Source organism: Myotis daubentonii, chromosome 1 (genome assembly GCF_963259705.1).
Source record: "Myotis daubentonii chromosome 1, mMyoDau2.1, whole genome shotgun sequence".
Taxonomy (NCBI): domain Eukaryota; kingdom Metazoa; phylum Chordata; class Mammalia; order Chiroptera; family Vespertilionidae; genus Myotis; species Myotis daubentonii.
This window is the reverse complement of record NC_081840.1, coordinates 231,786,341-231,802,667: the sequence shown is the minus strand read 5'-3', so window position 1 is coordinate 231,802,667 and position 16,327 is coordinate 231,786,341. Positions and strand designations below refer to the sequence as shown.

Below are 16,327 nucleotides of genomic sequence, written 5' to 3'. Positions count from 1 at the left end.
GAGAAAGAATGGCCCTGGCAGCACAGAGATCCCCGGGGAGGGCAGCTTGCCCAGCAGCCTTGAAAGGAGGCGTCCATCCGGGAGGGGGCTGCCTGAGCCGCAGCAGCGGGTGGCAGGGGTTCCGCTCAGGGCCCTGCTCTCTCACATCCCCTGCAGCATCCAGAGTGCGGAGCACGGGCGGCCATCGTCAGCGTCCAGAAGGTCCTTCCTGCAGGTTCTAGCGGCTCGGGGTTTATTGAGTGTTAATTTGATGGCAGCTCCATTCCAGCTAGCGAGTCGGCGAGCTGTCCTCCTGGCTGGGGTTGGAGGTGTTCGCGGGGGCTCAGATTTAAGGGAGGAGATGAGTGAGTCCGTTTAAACCCTAACTGAGCGTGGCTGGGTGCTTTGGGCCATGTTGTTTATTAACCACTGTTCCACTTCTTAGTCAGACCTGATGGACTCGTGAGGCCCTCTACACACACACACACTCACACTCACATTCACACACACACACACTCACACACACTCAATAACACACACTCACACACACGCACACACACTAACACACACACACTCACACACTCACTAACACACACACTCACACCCACCCACACTCACACACACATGCTCACACACACTAACACACACACTCACACACACACTCACACACCCACTCATACACATACACGCACACTCACACACACACACACACACTCACTAACACACACACACTCTCACACACACCCACTCACACACATACACGCACACACACTCACACACACGCACTCACTAACACACTCACACACACACACTCACACACACACGCACACACACACACACACACACACGCACTCTCACACACACTCACACACACTCACACACACACTTTTTAAAAAAGACCCAGCCCTTGGGCAGCCACCATCAGTAGGATCTCTGGCTGAAACAACCCTCTGTCCAGTCCCCTCACCCTGTGCGAAGCTCTCGGCTCTGTGTCTCTCCTGTCCATCAGGCGAGGGCTCTCAGCGGCTGCGGGTCACGCGCCTGTGACACTCTCATTGCCAGGCACACTCGAGGGCTGTCATGTGCCAGGGAGGAGAGGGAGGCCCCGCTGGCCACGGAGACGACGCGCTCTCAGAGGGACTAGGCGCTTGGGGGTTATTTTTCAACTCTTTCCTTTGAAATAAGTCAGGCTTATGGGGGAGCTGCAAAACCAGTACAGAGGGTTTCTGTTCCCCTTCCCCCGACATTTTAGGACATTTGCTTTCTCTCTCCCCCACTCTCTCCCTCCCTCCCTCCCTCCCTCCCTGCATATCACCTTTTTGGCCCTGAAATGTGTGAGAGGAAAGGGCGGGTTTGGGGTGGGTGAGCGGGTGGGAGGGAAGAGGTGAGTTGGGAGCCCTCCCAGTGCCAGGGGCACAGTGCGGTGGCCTGGCCAGGCTGGGAGCAGCGAGGGCCGGGAGCTGGGGTTGGGGCGGCCCCTGTTTTGGGAGGAGCCCCTGTAGGTTGTGCTGATGGGCCGGAGGACAGGAGTGAGGAGGAGGATGGCGTCGGATTTGGGCCCGAGGAGCTGGGAGAGCAGCATTGCCGTTGTTGAGATGGGCACCCTGGCAGCAGTGGGTTTGGGCTAAATCGGAGGTCCAAGGGCAGAGGCCAAGACGTGCTGGGAGGGAACTCAGTGAGCAAGACCCCAGAGAACACAGGCAGCCATGAAGCGAGGATGAGCTGGTTTACCATGAAGTTAATACGTCTCCACAGGCCGCTGGCCCTGAGTGGTGTGGGGTTAGGGCGCTGAGCGGTGTGGGGTTAGGGCGCTGAGCGGTGTGGGGTTAGGGCGCTGAGCGGTGTGGGGTTAGGGCCCTGAGCGGTGTGGGGTTAGGGCGCTGAGCGGTGTGGGGTTAGGGCCCTGAGCGGTGTGGGGTTAGGGCGCTGAGCGGTGTGGGGTTAGGGCCCTGAGCGGTGTGGGGTTAGGGCCCTGAGCGGTGTGGGGTTAGGGCGCTGAGCGGTGTGGGGTTAGGGCCCTGAGCGGTGTGGGGTTAGGGCGCTGAGCGGTGTGGGGTTAGGGCCCTGAGCGGTATGGGGTTAGGGCGCTGAGCGGTGTGGGGTTAGGGCCCTGAGCGGTGTGGGGTTAGGGCGCTGAGCGGTGTGGGGTTAGGGCCCTGAGCGGTGTGGGGTTAGGGCGCTGAGCGGTGTGGGGTTAGGACGCTGAGCAGTTGAAAATCCAGGTATGACATTTGACTCCCCCAAACTTAACTATTAACAGCCCGCTGTTGGCCGGAAGCCTTACGATGCCAAGAGCTGCCAGTTAATACATATTCTGTATGTGTGCAGGGTGGGCAAAAGTAGGCTTACAGTTGTGAGTAACACAGAGCTTATTCTTATATTGTTATTTATTAATTATTTTATTTTCCATTTGAGCAACTCTCTCCCTCTCCCTTCCTCTCTGAAATCAATCAAAATATATTTAAAAATATATGTATGTTTAAAGCAAAACCCTGTGGACAGCTCTGCTCCTCGTTCCATAGAGAGATGGTGACAATGCCCCGGGCCCTGGGGCACGTCCAGAAAGCGGGCAGGACTGGGGGTCTGCATCGCCGTATGGACACGGTGCGGCCACCGCATTGTCTCATCGCCCTGTGAGCGCAGCGGCTCCCAGCCCTGAGAAGCTGTTGTGAGAGCAGCCGTGGCGCAAATTGGCTTCCATTAGTGCACTGCCATATGCCACCCAGCCCTTCTGCCCACCGCCCTCCCCCACCATGGAAGAGGGGGGGGCGGGGCGGCCAGACAGCAGCCTCGCAGCCCGTCCCTGGGGGGTCTCACGCTGTGCCTGCTGTGGGCTGGTCACCGGCCGCAGGCTCCTCCCCTGGGGGCTGTCCCCTCAGCTCCTCGGATGGAGGCGGGTGGGATGCTCAGAAAGCAGCGCTGCGGGGTCACCGAGGTCACATGTGAGCTGTCGCCCGGGAAGGCGGTGCCACTTCTGAGGGGATCAGACTGACTCCTAAGCGGGCCCTCCCTCGCTCTTCCCGGGCTGCTGGCAGCAGGGTCCCTCTGCCTGACCCTCCGCCGGCCTCCGCAGCTCGGCCTGGTTCCGTCTCGGGTTCCGGTTGTCCTTGTTGGAGTTCATTCCCGCTCTCCCTGTGAAGGGCCGCCGTGCATGGTGGAGGCTTTGCGTCTGCTGCAGCCGCCTCACTCTGCTCTCGCTCCCGGAAGCACCGCAGGCGAGAGGCACATGAACGGCCGGGGCTGCGTCCCGTCCCGGGGAGTTTCTCCTTTTTACATCTTCACCTGAGGACCTGCTTAGAGGAAGGAAGTGTGTGTGTGGGTGGGGGGGGGGGCACCTCTATGTGAGAGACACACGGACGGGCTGCCTGCCTTATGCTCCCCCCTGGGGGTCAGACCTGCAGCCAGGCGTGTGCCCCGATCAGAATCGAACTGGCACCCCTCAGTGCACGGACAGCGCCCAGCCAGCTGAGCCTCTCCGGCCGGGCCCAGGGAGACCCTATCACACAACAGGCGGTGGCAGGCTCCGGTGTTTGCCGACTGGGATGTGTGAGGATGGGATGAGCTGTGCACGGGCGTCAGCCCCGTCACCCTGGCATCCCGGGTCTGGCTGAACCTGACAGTTTGGGGAGCAGCAGCCAGATGCCAGCGCGTCCTCAGGGGCATCGTTGCCTACTTAGCGGTCCCCTCTCCTGATTGCTGGGCTGGTGGTGGGTTCACTTCGGTGGCAGACCCTGGTGCTCCCTGAGGTCGCGGGCGGCAGGTGAGTGCGGGCGGCGGCGTGTCTGTTATTCCTTTGAGGAGCGTTGCGGCTCACTCCTGCATTTGAAACACGCTGTCAGGTTCTGAGCAGCTTAGGGCACGGCTGCTGGAAACAGGACCGTGGACCCAGCGGGGCACCCCTGGGAGCTGGCTAGGCCTGCAGACTCCCAGGCCCACCCACACCTGTGCAGCCAGGACCTGCGTCCTAGCAGTGCCCCCCGGGAAGCTGAGAGGCACTGGTTTCGGGCATGGAGGACAGAAAGGAGGCGTTTAAAACCCTGTCCCTTCCGCGTTTCCACAGTGAGAGTGAAGAGCAGAGCTGTGGAGCTGGGCGGCATCTCTAAGAATCCTAGCTGAGTCCTGTTCCCGACGGGAAGGGCGTCAGGCCCCCACTGTGCGGTGCGCAAGTGCGGGACCAGTCCGAGCTGGACTGCAGGCCTGCCCTGCGGCGACCTGGAGACCTTCCTTCTCTTGAGATGTTGGTGACAGTGGCGCTTAAAGCTCCAGTGGTGGAGGCATCGTGTCATCTGTTTCAGGCCTCCTCCTGCTGCCCACGTGTCTCGAGGAGGGTATTTTCACCCCATTCTCCTGTGGGCCCCCTCCTCCCACCCCTCCTGACCGCTGGTCCGCAGTGTCAGCCCCGCCGGCCGGGGTCAGGGGCATCCGAAACGCACTGTCACGGCAGGGAGTGCGGGAGGCAGAGCAAATGCCGAGCAGCTGCCCTCTCTGAGCTGCTGTAGGAAACGGTCTGGGGTGACCGGGGGTTGAGGTTCGCTCAGTGGGAAAGGCCAGCATCTCCAGTCCTGTCCCGTGTCCTGGAACCGCTCCCCTGTACTCCCCCCAGAGGCTAAGCTACAACTTGGATGGCGTAGGCTTGGCTTTTTATCACACACAGGAGTGGCTGGGGAGGTGCGTGCCATCTCGTCGGAAGTGTGTGCGAGGAAACGTATTGTGTCAGCTCCTGGGAATGTATTTTACAGCCTGGCCGCGAACCCTAGTGACCCGGACCCCCCCCCCCTCACCTCCCCTGGGAGTGCGGGGTCCTGATCTGCAGCCCAGGAATCAGGCTTCCGAAGAGAGAAACAGGGCCCTGGGGTGCGGTCGGGGTGCGTACATCATCATGACCAGGAAAAGCATGTGTGGGTCTGGGTTTCATCTCTTGCTTTTCACACAACAATGGAGGGATGTTTTCTGTTAGGGCTTGAATCATCCATCCACATATTAATCTGACTTGTACAAACCATGATATCTTCCCCAAAGAATGTGCTCTGTGGATTTTCACAGCAATTCCTTGGGGACTCCTTGCTGCCTCTAAACAGCCGGAACGGCAGATTCTCAGGACTCAGAATAGACGTGGGCTTTCCGCTGGGACGTGGTGGATGTGGTGGAGTCAGTGCTGAGGCTGAGCGGTGGCTGTCCGTCCTGCTGACAGAGCGACCAGGAAGGCCTTGCTCTCTCCCCCCTGATTCCGATGCAGCCAGCCCGCGGTCCGTCTCCCCAGCCGCTGCCTGCACAGAGCTGTCATCCCGCACTGTGGCCCAGGGCCCTGTGCTCAGCCGGAGTCACTCAGGGCCACCTGGGGTCCCAAGTCTTCCCTCCCAGAGAGCACCGCGGCCTGTTCTGAGGCAGCCCAGCCAGCTATGCGCGGAGGCCGGAGGCCGGGAAGTGTTTGGGAGTCGGCCTACCTCCCGGCCGTAACCCTATAAGGGAAAGTATGTTGGGGCCTTGCCGCGTGGCAGCTCCGTGCTCCCTGCCGCGTGAGTCGTGCCCCTCACTGAGCCCCTCCGAGTGCTCCCCCTGGCGCCTGCCCCAGCAGAGAGGCCTGCCCAGGTGCCACCAGCCAGCTTGAGAGATGAACTGTCAGAGCGCCTGCCCTGGGCTGTCTGTGCTCTGAGAATGTCACACGGAGCAGCTGCTATTGAGGACGGGCTCTGGTATTTCTCTCTGCACCGTTCTCTTCCCAATACATCCCAGGACTCTGGTCTGTTACGGAGATCTGGGAACCAGCCGCGAGGGAACCACAGGCACGTACCGCGTGTCTTGGGGGGCTAGCTTCCCTGGCAGGCCTCGTGCTGGGCCCTCTCGGTGCAGAGGGAGGTCACAGGGAGGCCCCTGACCAGACGGCCCCCGACGGGGGAGGAGACAGTCACGGCAGTCACAGCTGGTGAGGCTGACCAAGGGGGCGAGGTGCTGGTAGCCGAGCTGAGCGTGGACGGGTACAAGGCGAGTTGGGGTGTGTGGGGGGGACCAGCCAGGGAGGCACCGGTGAGGGTGCACCCGCAGAGAGCAGCAGGGAGCGCCGAGGTCATCGTGGGAAGCAGCCTGATGCGTGCGGGGAAACTGCCTCATTCAGACGAGCTGAGGGACGCAGGGGCGGGAGGGGAAGGAGATGGGGCCGGACAAGGAGGCGGTGGCGGGGAGCCCGGTACAGGTCGGCGGAAGGCATTGCAAAGAGGAGGCCGGGGACAGGGCGGGTCAGGGAAGCAGGCTGGTCCTGGGCCGGCCATGTGTCACAGACGTCTTCTTCCCTGGGGCCTCAGAGGTGGCCCCGGGACGGGACAGGGGCTCTGTGAAGCCAGTGCCGGCCCCGCCTCTGAGACGCAGCAGGAGGCGCCGTGGCGGCGGCGGGCCAGCAGCGAAGGGCGGCTCCCAGGTCCCGGGGCGCGTGGAACCGGGGGCGTGCGGGCCGCCACTCGGCCTCCCTCTCCAGGGCCGCAGGCTTTTGTTTCTCTTCGGCTCCTCCATCCTCCTTTCCGTTTACCTGAGTCCGAGTCGAAGTTGGACGGTCTTTTCCCCACACCAAGGCTATAAAAGAAGGCCCCTCCTCTCCGCAAGGACGTAGTGCTGGCACTTTTTGGCATTTTGATTCTCAAGTGTCTTTATAGTTCTTTCTGGATGTGATCTAAGGTAAGTATTCAGTTTCAATTCTTTTTCCCATTTTGACAAGTCGTCCTGCTCTAAGGATGAGGCCTGTCCTTGCCCTGGCTCTGAGGCCTGGCACGCGCGGATGCTGTGCCCGTCGGCAGTTGTGCCCGTGCCTCCGTCAGGGTCTTCAGCTGCGGAGGGTGCTGGAGCCGGAGGAAGAGCAGGTTGGGAAGGAATCCCCTCAACCAGCAGTTCCCGGACTGTCTGCTTAGGACTTTTTGGCCTTAAAATACGAGTGAAGACCCAAGGAGCTGCATTTGGGTGGATACATCACAGGCACTCGCCGTACGGAACTCAGAGCTGGCAGACTTGTTAGCGCTTCATATAAGAGATGATGTGTATTTCTGAGCAGTGGCCGTGCTCAGCTACGAGGTGGCTGAGAGCGCACCGTGGCTGCTTCTGCGGAGGTCCCGGACGCAGGCCGGCCTCCCGGAGGCGAGCGGCTCTCACCCCTGTGTCTGTGCCGAGCGCCCCGACACCTGGTTCTGGTGGGAGTACATGAGCAAAGCTGGTCCCCGCAGACATGTGGTTGGAAAGACGAGTATCTTAGGGCCTTTTCAGAAAATCGTGGGTGGTTTTCTTTGATTCTACACCTGAACTTGACAAGTGCTAGTTCCTAAAGGTGATCTGCAGTGTGGACTCCAGAGCCATAGCGAAAGGAGCACTTGAGCCTGGCCGGGTGGCTCAGTGGGTGAGCATCGACCTATGAGCCAGGAGGTCACGGTTCCATCCCGGTCAGGCTACATGCCCGGGTTGCAGGCTCAATCCCCAGTATGGGGCGTGCAGGAGGCAGCCGGTCCATGGTTCTCTCTCATCATTTATGTTTCTGTCTCTCTTTCCCTCTCCCTTCCTCCCTCTCTGAAATGAATAAAAATCTGTTTTTAAAAGACACTGCATTCTGCTGTGTTAGAGCACTTTGCCTGGTGCACGTGAAGGGGTCCCACCCGTGCGTGGCCATGTGGCGTCGGGGCTCACTGAGCGGAGCCGACCTTCCCAGTGCTGGCCGCTGCATGACACGCATCAGAAAACCACGCTTTCCCGCGAGGCAGCCAGCTGAGAAGTGGCTCCCTCTGCCCCGCCCCCCCCCCCGGGCATTAAAGAAGTGTGTCCTCGAGGGTTTGGAGATGGAATAAAAGCAGTGGGTTTCCTGCTTCATCAGAGTCACCAGACACTTCCGAGCGAAAGCGTTGGTTTTGTTTTGGGGCCGCAGGTGTGTGGTGAGGTACAGTGGCCACCGGTACATGTGGGGTCGCTGCTTTGACTAAGAGGCCACCCTCGCGTTTGCACCGGGATTGCAGAAAAAGGCGAATAGCGCCTTAATGTGACGAGAACAGCGCGATCCTAAAAGGAGTCCGGCAGAGGTTAGAGGCATGACTTGAAACTTGCTGATACCCTAGCCAGTGTGGCGCAGTGACTAGAGCGTCAGCCCGAGGACTAAAGGGTCCCGGGTTCGATTCCGGTCAAGGGCACGTACCTCAGTTTCAGGCTTGATTCCCGGGCCTGGCAAGGGCACGAGTGGAAGGCAACCAATCCATGTGTCTCTCTCCCATCAGTGTTTCTCTCTGTCTCTCCCTCTCCCTTCCACTCTCTTAAAAAATCAACGGAAAAGTACCCTCGGGTGAGGATGAACAAAACAAACAAACAAACGACTTGCTGGTGATTTAAATCTTTCTGATGATTTAAAACGTGCTGACATCGCCACGCAGCCTGTCTGTGGACATCAAGGGAAGGGCTGCCCAGCCCTAGAAGGAAGACGCGGTGGGAAGCAGGCCTGACGTGCCCTGGAAGCCCTCCTGGCCTCCCGCATCCCTGTGGCAACCGTGTCACCACGTGCACAGCCTTCGTGCGGGGAGCCAGCCCCACAAAAGCAGAGTCGGGTGTGAGTTTCCGAAACCAGGTCCTAGTGGTTCTTGGAAAACTGCTTGGCATTTGAAGCTCAGTCCCCTTCTTGACATTGGAGTTTAATACGGTGCCAATGACACCAGGGGGTGACGTCAGGCTTGACTCCGTCTGCGGGCGACGTGGCTCGGGCGCCTCCCAGCCGAGCATGCTGCCTGGGAGCAAGTGCAGGGGTAGCACGCGTGTCCGGAGGAGGGTGCGTGACGCTGTTGGAGGGCCTGGTTCCAGCAGGCCTGTTCACGTGGGAACACCGTATTCAGCCAGCAAGGAAGCGAAAGGCTTTGAGTCAGATTGGCATTTGTATTTTGACGTTTGCACATCAGCGCGTCTAATGGCACCTTCCTCCCTTGTTTCAGCGATGGAGGAGTTAATAGTGGAACTTCGTCTCTTTCTTGAACTCCTGGACCACGAGTACCTAACGTCCACGGTCAGGGAGAAGAAAGCCGTGATCGCGGACATCCTGCTCAGGATGCAGGCCTCCAGAGGTGCGCCCCCCCCACCCCCCACCCCCCCCCATCCCCCTGGCCTCGCACACCTCCAGCCCCACCCCTTCCTAGAACGTCGCCCTTGGTTTAGTAGCGTAGGAGTTTGTTCAATCAGGAAGTTGTCACCGAAGGTCTTACTGTTTGCCAGGTGCTAGCCTTTAAGGAGCTAAAGGAAGAGTGGGTGTGTTGGGGGCCCCCAGGGCACCCCGCCCTTTGGAGATTCACTGGGCGGACTCAGCATATAATGGTACCTTCTCATGCCCAGGGTTTGTTTGTTACAGGGGTAGGAGGGTGCACAGGCAGGTGGAGGGGAAAGGCGGCGTAGACCGGAGGAGCCGAGTGCAGCCTTCCCTATGCCGGCCCCTCCCCGAGTGTCGCACGGAGCTTGGCCTTCCCTCAGCAGAACAAGCGCAGCCACCTGTGAGCCCCGAATCCCAGAATCCCAGAAAAGGGTGTGTCAGGGTGACAGGGAAACAGAGCCAATGGGAGAGAGGGAGAGAGAGAGGAGAGAGGAGATTAACTTAGGGGCTGGCTTTTGTGGCTGTAGAGGCTGAGAAGGCCCTCGATCTCGCTGCAGGGAGAGACCAGGACAGCGGCGGGGGGTTAGCTCGGTCGGGAGGCCTGGAATCGGGGCTGGTAGGGTGAGTCCTGATCTGAGTCCAAAGCGCCAGACCCGGTGTCGGGGCAGGAGGAGAGGGATGTCCCAGTCCAGCCGAGAGCCTCCTCCAACTTTGGTGCTATCCGGGCCTCCCGGATGGGTGCTGCCCGCCCACTCAGCTCACCAATTCCAGTGCCAGTCTCTTCCAGAAGCCCCTCCCAGACACACCCAGAAACAGGGCTCCCCCAGCTCCCTGCATCCCTCTGCCCAGTCAGGTGCACACCACAGCCGGTGTTTGGTGTAAACCACGTGTTTGCACACAGTCTAGGCACAGCGAACCAACCCCAGCCATTAGGACAATGGCAGCTCTGAGATCCATGCTCCCAGTACCAGCCATGGCCATCGCTGCCAGCAGGCCATTCAGAGAGAGCAGCCTCGGGCCAGCTTGTGCCAGAGGGTAGGACGGGGAAGTGGGGGCAGCCTGGTCAGCATGCGGTACACCGGGGAGTAGGAGCACCCTCGGAGGGAATCAGTCCGTTCAGTGAGAGCGTGGTGGGGGGCCCGGGGGGTTCTGGGAGACCGGGGAGGAAGCTGGAGGAGACTGAGGGTTCCTTCTCCATGGCTTGCTGAGGTCTGTCGCTCACACTCTGCCCGTTTTGAGGGTACAGCTCGTTGGCTTTTAGGGCATGAAGCCATGTAGGACACAGCTAGGTTGCATTCTGGACCTCGGGGGAATTGTAGCAGATTGAAGGGGGCCACGGGAGGCCTGTGGGTGGGGACCTGCCCCCGGGAGGGAGCTCAGGAGAGGGCCTGGGGCACATGGGCAGTGCTCACTGTGGAAAGGGTCTCGCTGCCTCCCTGCCTGCCTCCTCCATGCGTGTCTCCCCTGGTCCCACACAGTGTGCTGTTGGAAGAGGGAGTCTGCCGGTGCCTTTTCGGATAAGGGTGAATGTCTCCTCTGGTACTGCACCCGGACGCAGCAAGGGGTCATTTCTTCAGGGTCGGAGGCAGTGCAGACGGACGGGTTTGGCTTCCTGGCTGGCCCGTCGCCAAATGTGGCTTCGCAGTCACTCTTTCTGCTTCAGTTTCCTCATCTGCGAACCCCTAGAGGGTTGTCGGGACGGAAGGAGATCATATAGCGCATTTCCAAACGGCCTGCACAGAGACGTTCAGAGCATTTCTCCCCAGCTCGCCTCCTCGGCCAGCCCTTCTCTCCGCCCCTCGGCCTCTGCCCACAGCCACCCCCTCCTCCCTCTGCCCACTGAGTCCCAGGCCTTTGTCTCTTCACCCTTCGTTCTGACATGTCTTCTGGTATTTCCACTTCACTGATTCTCTCCTTGGCTCTTTAATTTGCTTAAGACTCACCCACTGGCGGGTTTACGTTTGTCCTCTTTCTTTCTTTTCCTCTAACCGTCCCAGTTCTCCGCCAGCATCTGCCTGTGCTGCAGCGTCGGAGGGCAGGGACTCACTCCGTATTTCCCCGCCGGTAGCTCCGTGCTGGCCGCCCTAGGTGATCACTGGGAAGTGATGCTTCCTCGGTCTTCCCAGGCGAGCTCTTGACTAGAAAGAAGGCTGTGCCCAATGGAAACTCCTTCTTTCTCCCTCTGGCCACCCTGCCTCATGCTCACGTGTGTTCTAAGTCAGCCGCCTGTATCTTCCTTCCCAGCTCGGACCTGGGAGGACGCACTGTGCCCTCATGTCAGCAATAAGTGCGTCCGTTACAGCCTCTGAGTCCAGGAGGGACTCATACAGACTGGCTGTTCCCAGAGCCGCTGCCCTTAGCACAGACACGGCACGGGGCAGCCGAGGGGGAGCTCAGGGAGCAGGTCCCTGAGAGGCCGTGGCCCCGAGGGAAAGCACAGGTGTTGCCGCGGCCCCACCACTTCCTCCTGTTCGGGCTGCAGCGGGGTCTTTAACCTTTTCCAGCCAGAGGTTCTCCGTCTGTGAGATGGAGAAGAATCCGCCTGCCCTGCAGGGCGGTGTCTGTGAGGAGTCCTCTGGGGCCGAGGAGGTGAGAGCCGTCCTCCTCACCTGGGCCTGTGTTTGTCTGACACCTGCAGGTTCTGAAGTGAGAGACCAGGCTCCGAAGCAGGAGACCCCCAGCAGCCTGCCGGCCCCTCCCCAGATGCCTCTGCCGGAGATCCCGCAGCCCTGGCTGGTGAGTCGACATCTGGGGGGAGGCCGCCTGGTTCTGGGGGAGTGGAGGCCCCCTGCCGGTTCTGGGGGAGGCCGCCTGGTTCTGGGGGAAGTGGAGGCCCCCTGCCGGTTCGGGGGGAGGCCGCCCGGTTCTGGGGGAGTGGAGGCCCCCTGCCGGTTCTGGGGGAGTGGAGGCCCCCTGCCGTTTCGGGGGGAGGCCGCCCGGTTCTGGGGGAGTGGAGGCCCCCTGCCGTTTCGGGGGGAGGCCGCCCGGTTCTGGGGGAGTGGAGGCCCCCTGCCGGTTCGGGAGGAGGCTGCCCGGTTCTGGGGGAGTGGAGGCCCCCTGCCGGTTCTGGGGGAGTGGAGGCCCCCTGCCGGTTCTGGGGGAGGCCGCCCGGTTCTGGGGGAGAGGAGGCCGCCCCTGAGCGTGTGGGAGCCGCTGGGAGGTGGCGGGGAGCCTTCGGAGGCTGGTGTTCCTTTGACAATCAATGCGGCTACACGGCTGTGGAAATCAGAGGACTCAGCGGCAAAATATCGACAGTGGAGCTGGGACTTGACTCGCTCTCTGGGTTAGCAGCACTGGAATGCCTTTTCTGAAACGTTGAAATGCTTCTTCTGGGATAAAAAGTTCTTTAAAAGAAAAATACGTCCATATTCCTGGGATGTATATTTTATCTGACTGTACGCATTCCAAACTTGCTCTGGAGTTCTTTGCCACCTTTGCGGTCTGGGCCCACTCACAGGGTTTTCATGTGGGTCCCCCTTTTCTGCCCTTGGCTGCTTTCTCGCGAGCTTACCAGGGAAATCGGACGTTCACTCAAAGTCTGAGCGCAGTCGGCCACAGGGCAGTTCTCTCTCACGTCCGCACGGTCACTCCGCCGGGAGGAGAGCGGCAGGAAGCAGGGCCACTGCCCCGCCGGGGCCGCAGGTGGCTGAGGCCAAGTGGTACGCAGTGATGACCTAGTTATTTATTTCTTCACTATTTGTTGTTGTTATTGTTTTTAATTGAGAGAGAAATAGAAGCATAGATGAGGTAGAATCATTGATCGGCTGCCTCCTGTATGCCCCCCACTGGGGATCGAGCCCTCAGCCTGGGCATGTGTCCTTAACCTGGAATTGAATCGTGACCTCCTGGTTCACAGATCGACACCCAACCACTGAGCCACACCGGCCGGGCCCCCCTTTTCTTTTTAACAGGGTCCCGGCAGTGTTGGGAGCCTGGCACGATGCCGGGCACACCTCCTCACGCCTTCAGTCCCTGCTTCCCTGGCGCTGACTGTGATGAGCACCAGGCAGACCCGAATTGTCCCGGGGCTCCCAGCTCAGGCTGGGCCTCGGAGAAGCCAGCGCTGCAGACTCGGCGGGGCAGGGGTGTGGGGGCAGCTGTGGGGACAAAGAGGAGAGGCACCTGAGCCAGTTCTGGGGAGCGCGCCCCGGTGTCGGAGCTGGGTTTGCAAGGCGCTCCCGGGACACGGGCTACACCCCTGGTCCCTGCCGGCGGCTGTGCCGGGTGAGGGGCGTGTGGCCAGGCCAGCTGGGGACAGTGAGCAGGAACGTCATGGAGACCCGTCTTCATAGGGCGACGCTCTTTCCCCAGAGGCTTCCCAGGGGAAAGGGAAGCGCCCTCAGTGCCTGCGGGGCCCGGGCGCTCTCCCAGCGACGCTCCTGTCCCTTCTGTTTGCAGCCCCCTGACAGCGGGCCGCCCCCCCTGCCCACGTCCTCGCTCCCAGAGGGTTACTATGAGGAGGCCGTGCCGCTGAGTCCTGGGAAAGCTCCGGAATACATCACGTCAAGTGAGTGTGCGGGCCGCGGACGGTGGGGGAGCCAGGCCTTTCTGGGCAGGAGGCAGGGCCCAGGCCTGTGGGCGTGGCGGGGGGGGGTCAGAGAGGGCGCGGAAGGGCAGGTGTCCTCTGACCCCTCCGGGAACTTGGGTTGTGAGTCTGTGGAGTGAGAGCTCAGTGCTGTGGAACAGGTGTCCGAGGAGACACGCTCCCTGGGGGCAGAGGGACGGGCTTTGGGGGGGCCTGTCCTTGTGGGCTCCCCCCCCCCACCCGCACGAGGTTGCGCTCACTGTGTCGGCGGGTGTCTGCAGGGCGAGGGGCGCCGGGTGCAGGCATCTCCCCCAAGGCTCCTGCTGGGCAGGCAGGTTTCCTGGGCCATTTCTGCCGAGTAGCTGTCTCGGCGAGACTCTCCTCAGCTGCCGCCTGGGGACCCTCAGAGGCCCCCCCTTCGTTACCCCCAGCTCCCACAGACACAGGACGGCGTGGGGACCCTCAGAGGCCCCCCCTTCGTTACCCCCAGCTCCCACAGACACAGGACGGCGTGGGACCCTGACAGCCTTGCACACTGCCCAGCCCTTAGTTAAAGCTCTCCTTTGGGCCGCCCTGCCCAGGTCGAGGAGCTGTGTGTCCTCATGGTCATTAACGTCCCAGCACACGGGCGGGTAGAAGGGTGCACCCCTGAGCCCAGGGAGGGTTTCTGTGACGAGGTCTGCACTTTCTTATTGTCAACAGATTATGACTCGGATGCGATGAGTAGCTCTTACGAATCGTATGACGAGGAGGAGGAGGACGGCAAGGGGAAGAAGGCGCGCCACCAGTGGCCCTCGGAGGAGGCCTCCATGGACCTGGTGAGGGACGCCAAGATCTGTGCCTTCCTGCTGCGCAAGAAGCGCTTCGGACAGTGGACCAAGTTGCTCTGCGTCATCAAAGACACCAAACTGCTGGTAAAGCCTCGCCCGCGGCCCTGTGTGCAGGCGCTGCGGGCTCCGCGGCGTCCCGTGTGCTGGCACAGATGCCAGCAGCGCCAGCCTCAGCCCAGGGGAGGGACGCACAGGCCTCGCGCTGGTGGAGAGCTCGCAGCGCCCCCTGCTGGCACCGCGCTGGCCCCGACAGGCTGACAGGCCAGAGTCTGCAGTGTGGAGGTTCGCCCGCTCCCTAAAGCAGGCAGAGGGCACACCCCTCCGCACACGCACTGTCTGCGGTTTGTGAGGGGAAGGCACAGAGCTGACGGGCCAGAGGCTGCGGGATGGGGCTTCCCATTCGCATGAGTCAGTGGATTCCTCACAGCCCGGCCAGAGGGGCGGGCGGCCTGCGCCGTCCAGGGAGCGTCCAGGGAGCGCGGCCAGCACAGGAAATGCTTTTGGAAAGCTAAAGGCCAGCCCTTCCTTTCTTTCTTTCTTTCTTTCTTTCTTTCTTTCTTTCTTTCTTTCTTTCTTTCTTTCTTTCTTTCTTTCTTTCTTTCTTTCTTTCTTTTTCTTTCTTTCTCTCTCTCTCTCTCTCTCTCTCTCTCTCTCTCTCTCTCTCTCTCTCTCTCTCTCTCTCCCTTCCTTCCTTCCTTCCTTCCTTCCTTCCTTCCTTCCTTCCTTCCTTCCTTCCTTCTTTCTTTTCTTTCTTCCTTCCTTCCTTCCTTCCTTCCTTTCTTCCTTTCTTCCTTTCTTCCCTCCCCCCCATCCTTTCTGTGAGAGGCTGAGGAGGAAGCGAGGGTAAGTGATGGAGAGGCAGGGGCTGGATGGGTGAGGCTCCGGCAGGACCCGCTCGGGAGGCAAGCACGGCTCATGGCGGCCCCTCGCCCTTCCTGCCGCGCTTCCCCCCTCCTTCCAGCTTCAGGGACCTTGTGTTACAGAATTATGATTTTTAGAGCGTGTTTTTGCTTTTTGTTTTTCCTTCAAATGAACCTTGAGAGAAAAAATCACTCAAACTCTGTCATTAAAAGAGAACATGAGAAATTATGTTTCTGTATGTCACCCTTCAGTGGGCCCGCTAACTCTATCGATTCACCCGTGAATTATGGGGATCTTATTTCACTAGATTCTTAGGACATTGAATATTTTTTAATTAATGGTTTTGTTCAATTATTTTTAAAAAACAGAGAGAGTACATGTTTTTTCCACATGTGTGGCCTAAAAGTTCCCAAATTTAGAACATGCCAAAAATGACGTGGGGGGATTTTAAAGTAAAGAATGAAAAAAAGATGAGGGCGATTAATATGGAACTTATTAACAATCTGACATGATGGTGCAAGATGTGGGTATATTACATCAATGCTTTAAAAATACATGGGGGGGCGGGGGCGCGGTGCGGAGTACACAGGCAACTGGTGAAAGCAGTTCTGAAACCCACGCGGGAGCCTGCTGCCGCGGGGTCCCCCGTCCAAGTGCCACCCTCGCCGCACCCCTGCTGCAGGCTGCCCGCACGCCTCCCTCCTTTTCCTTCATTCTCCATCTCCTGCCCTAAGTCCCATCTTCACAGCCGGGGGGATAGCACCCACCACTTAGAGTAGCTGCAAGTGTCTCAGAGGAAATGAATGGGAAACCACGTGGAAGCCTGTCCTCACGTGTGGAGACAAAGTTAGCGATTTTTATTATAAAGGGATTTTGGCCTGTGAGCCAACTGCCCAGATGACCCCTGTTGACACTGAAGAAAAGATTAGCAGGACAACAAGGCCAATGCTTTCCAAGCCCGAGCAGCACAGCAACTAGAGGCGGAAACAGGAAGCTGGTCTCAAGCTGCCTTGAGTGTTCCTGGGAGGCACACCACTGCCAGTG

At 60.0% G+C, this 16,327-nt stretch overlaps 1 protein-coding gene across 1 annotated transcript in view; it reads left to right on the top strand.

Moving 5' to 3' along the window:
- AFAP1 (actin filament associated protein 1) overlaps positions 1 to 16,327 on the top strand; it is an 82,325-nt gene that overhangs the window by 26,263 nt on the left and 39,735 nt on the right. The window contains exons 3-6 of the mRNA XM_059676429.1: positions 8,919 to 9,047; positions 11,706 to 11,803; positions 13,466 to 13,574; positions 14,295 to 14,506. Coding sequence (XP_059532412.1) covers positions 8,921 to 9,047; positions 11,706 to 11,803; positions 13,466 to 13,574; positions 14,295 to 14,506 — 546 coding nt within the window. The 5' untranslated portion in view covers positions 8,919 to 8,920. The remainder of the gene's footprint in view (positions 1 to 8,918; positions 9,048 to 11,705; positions 11,804 to 13,465; positions 13,575 to 14,294; positions 14,507 to 16,327) is intronic.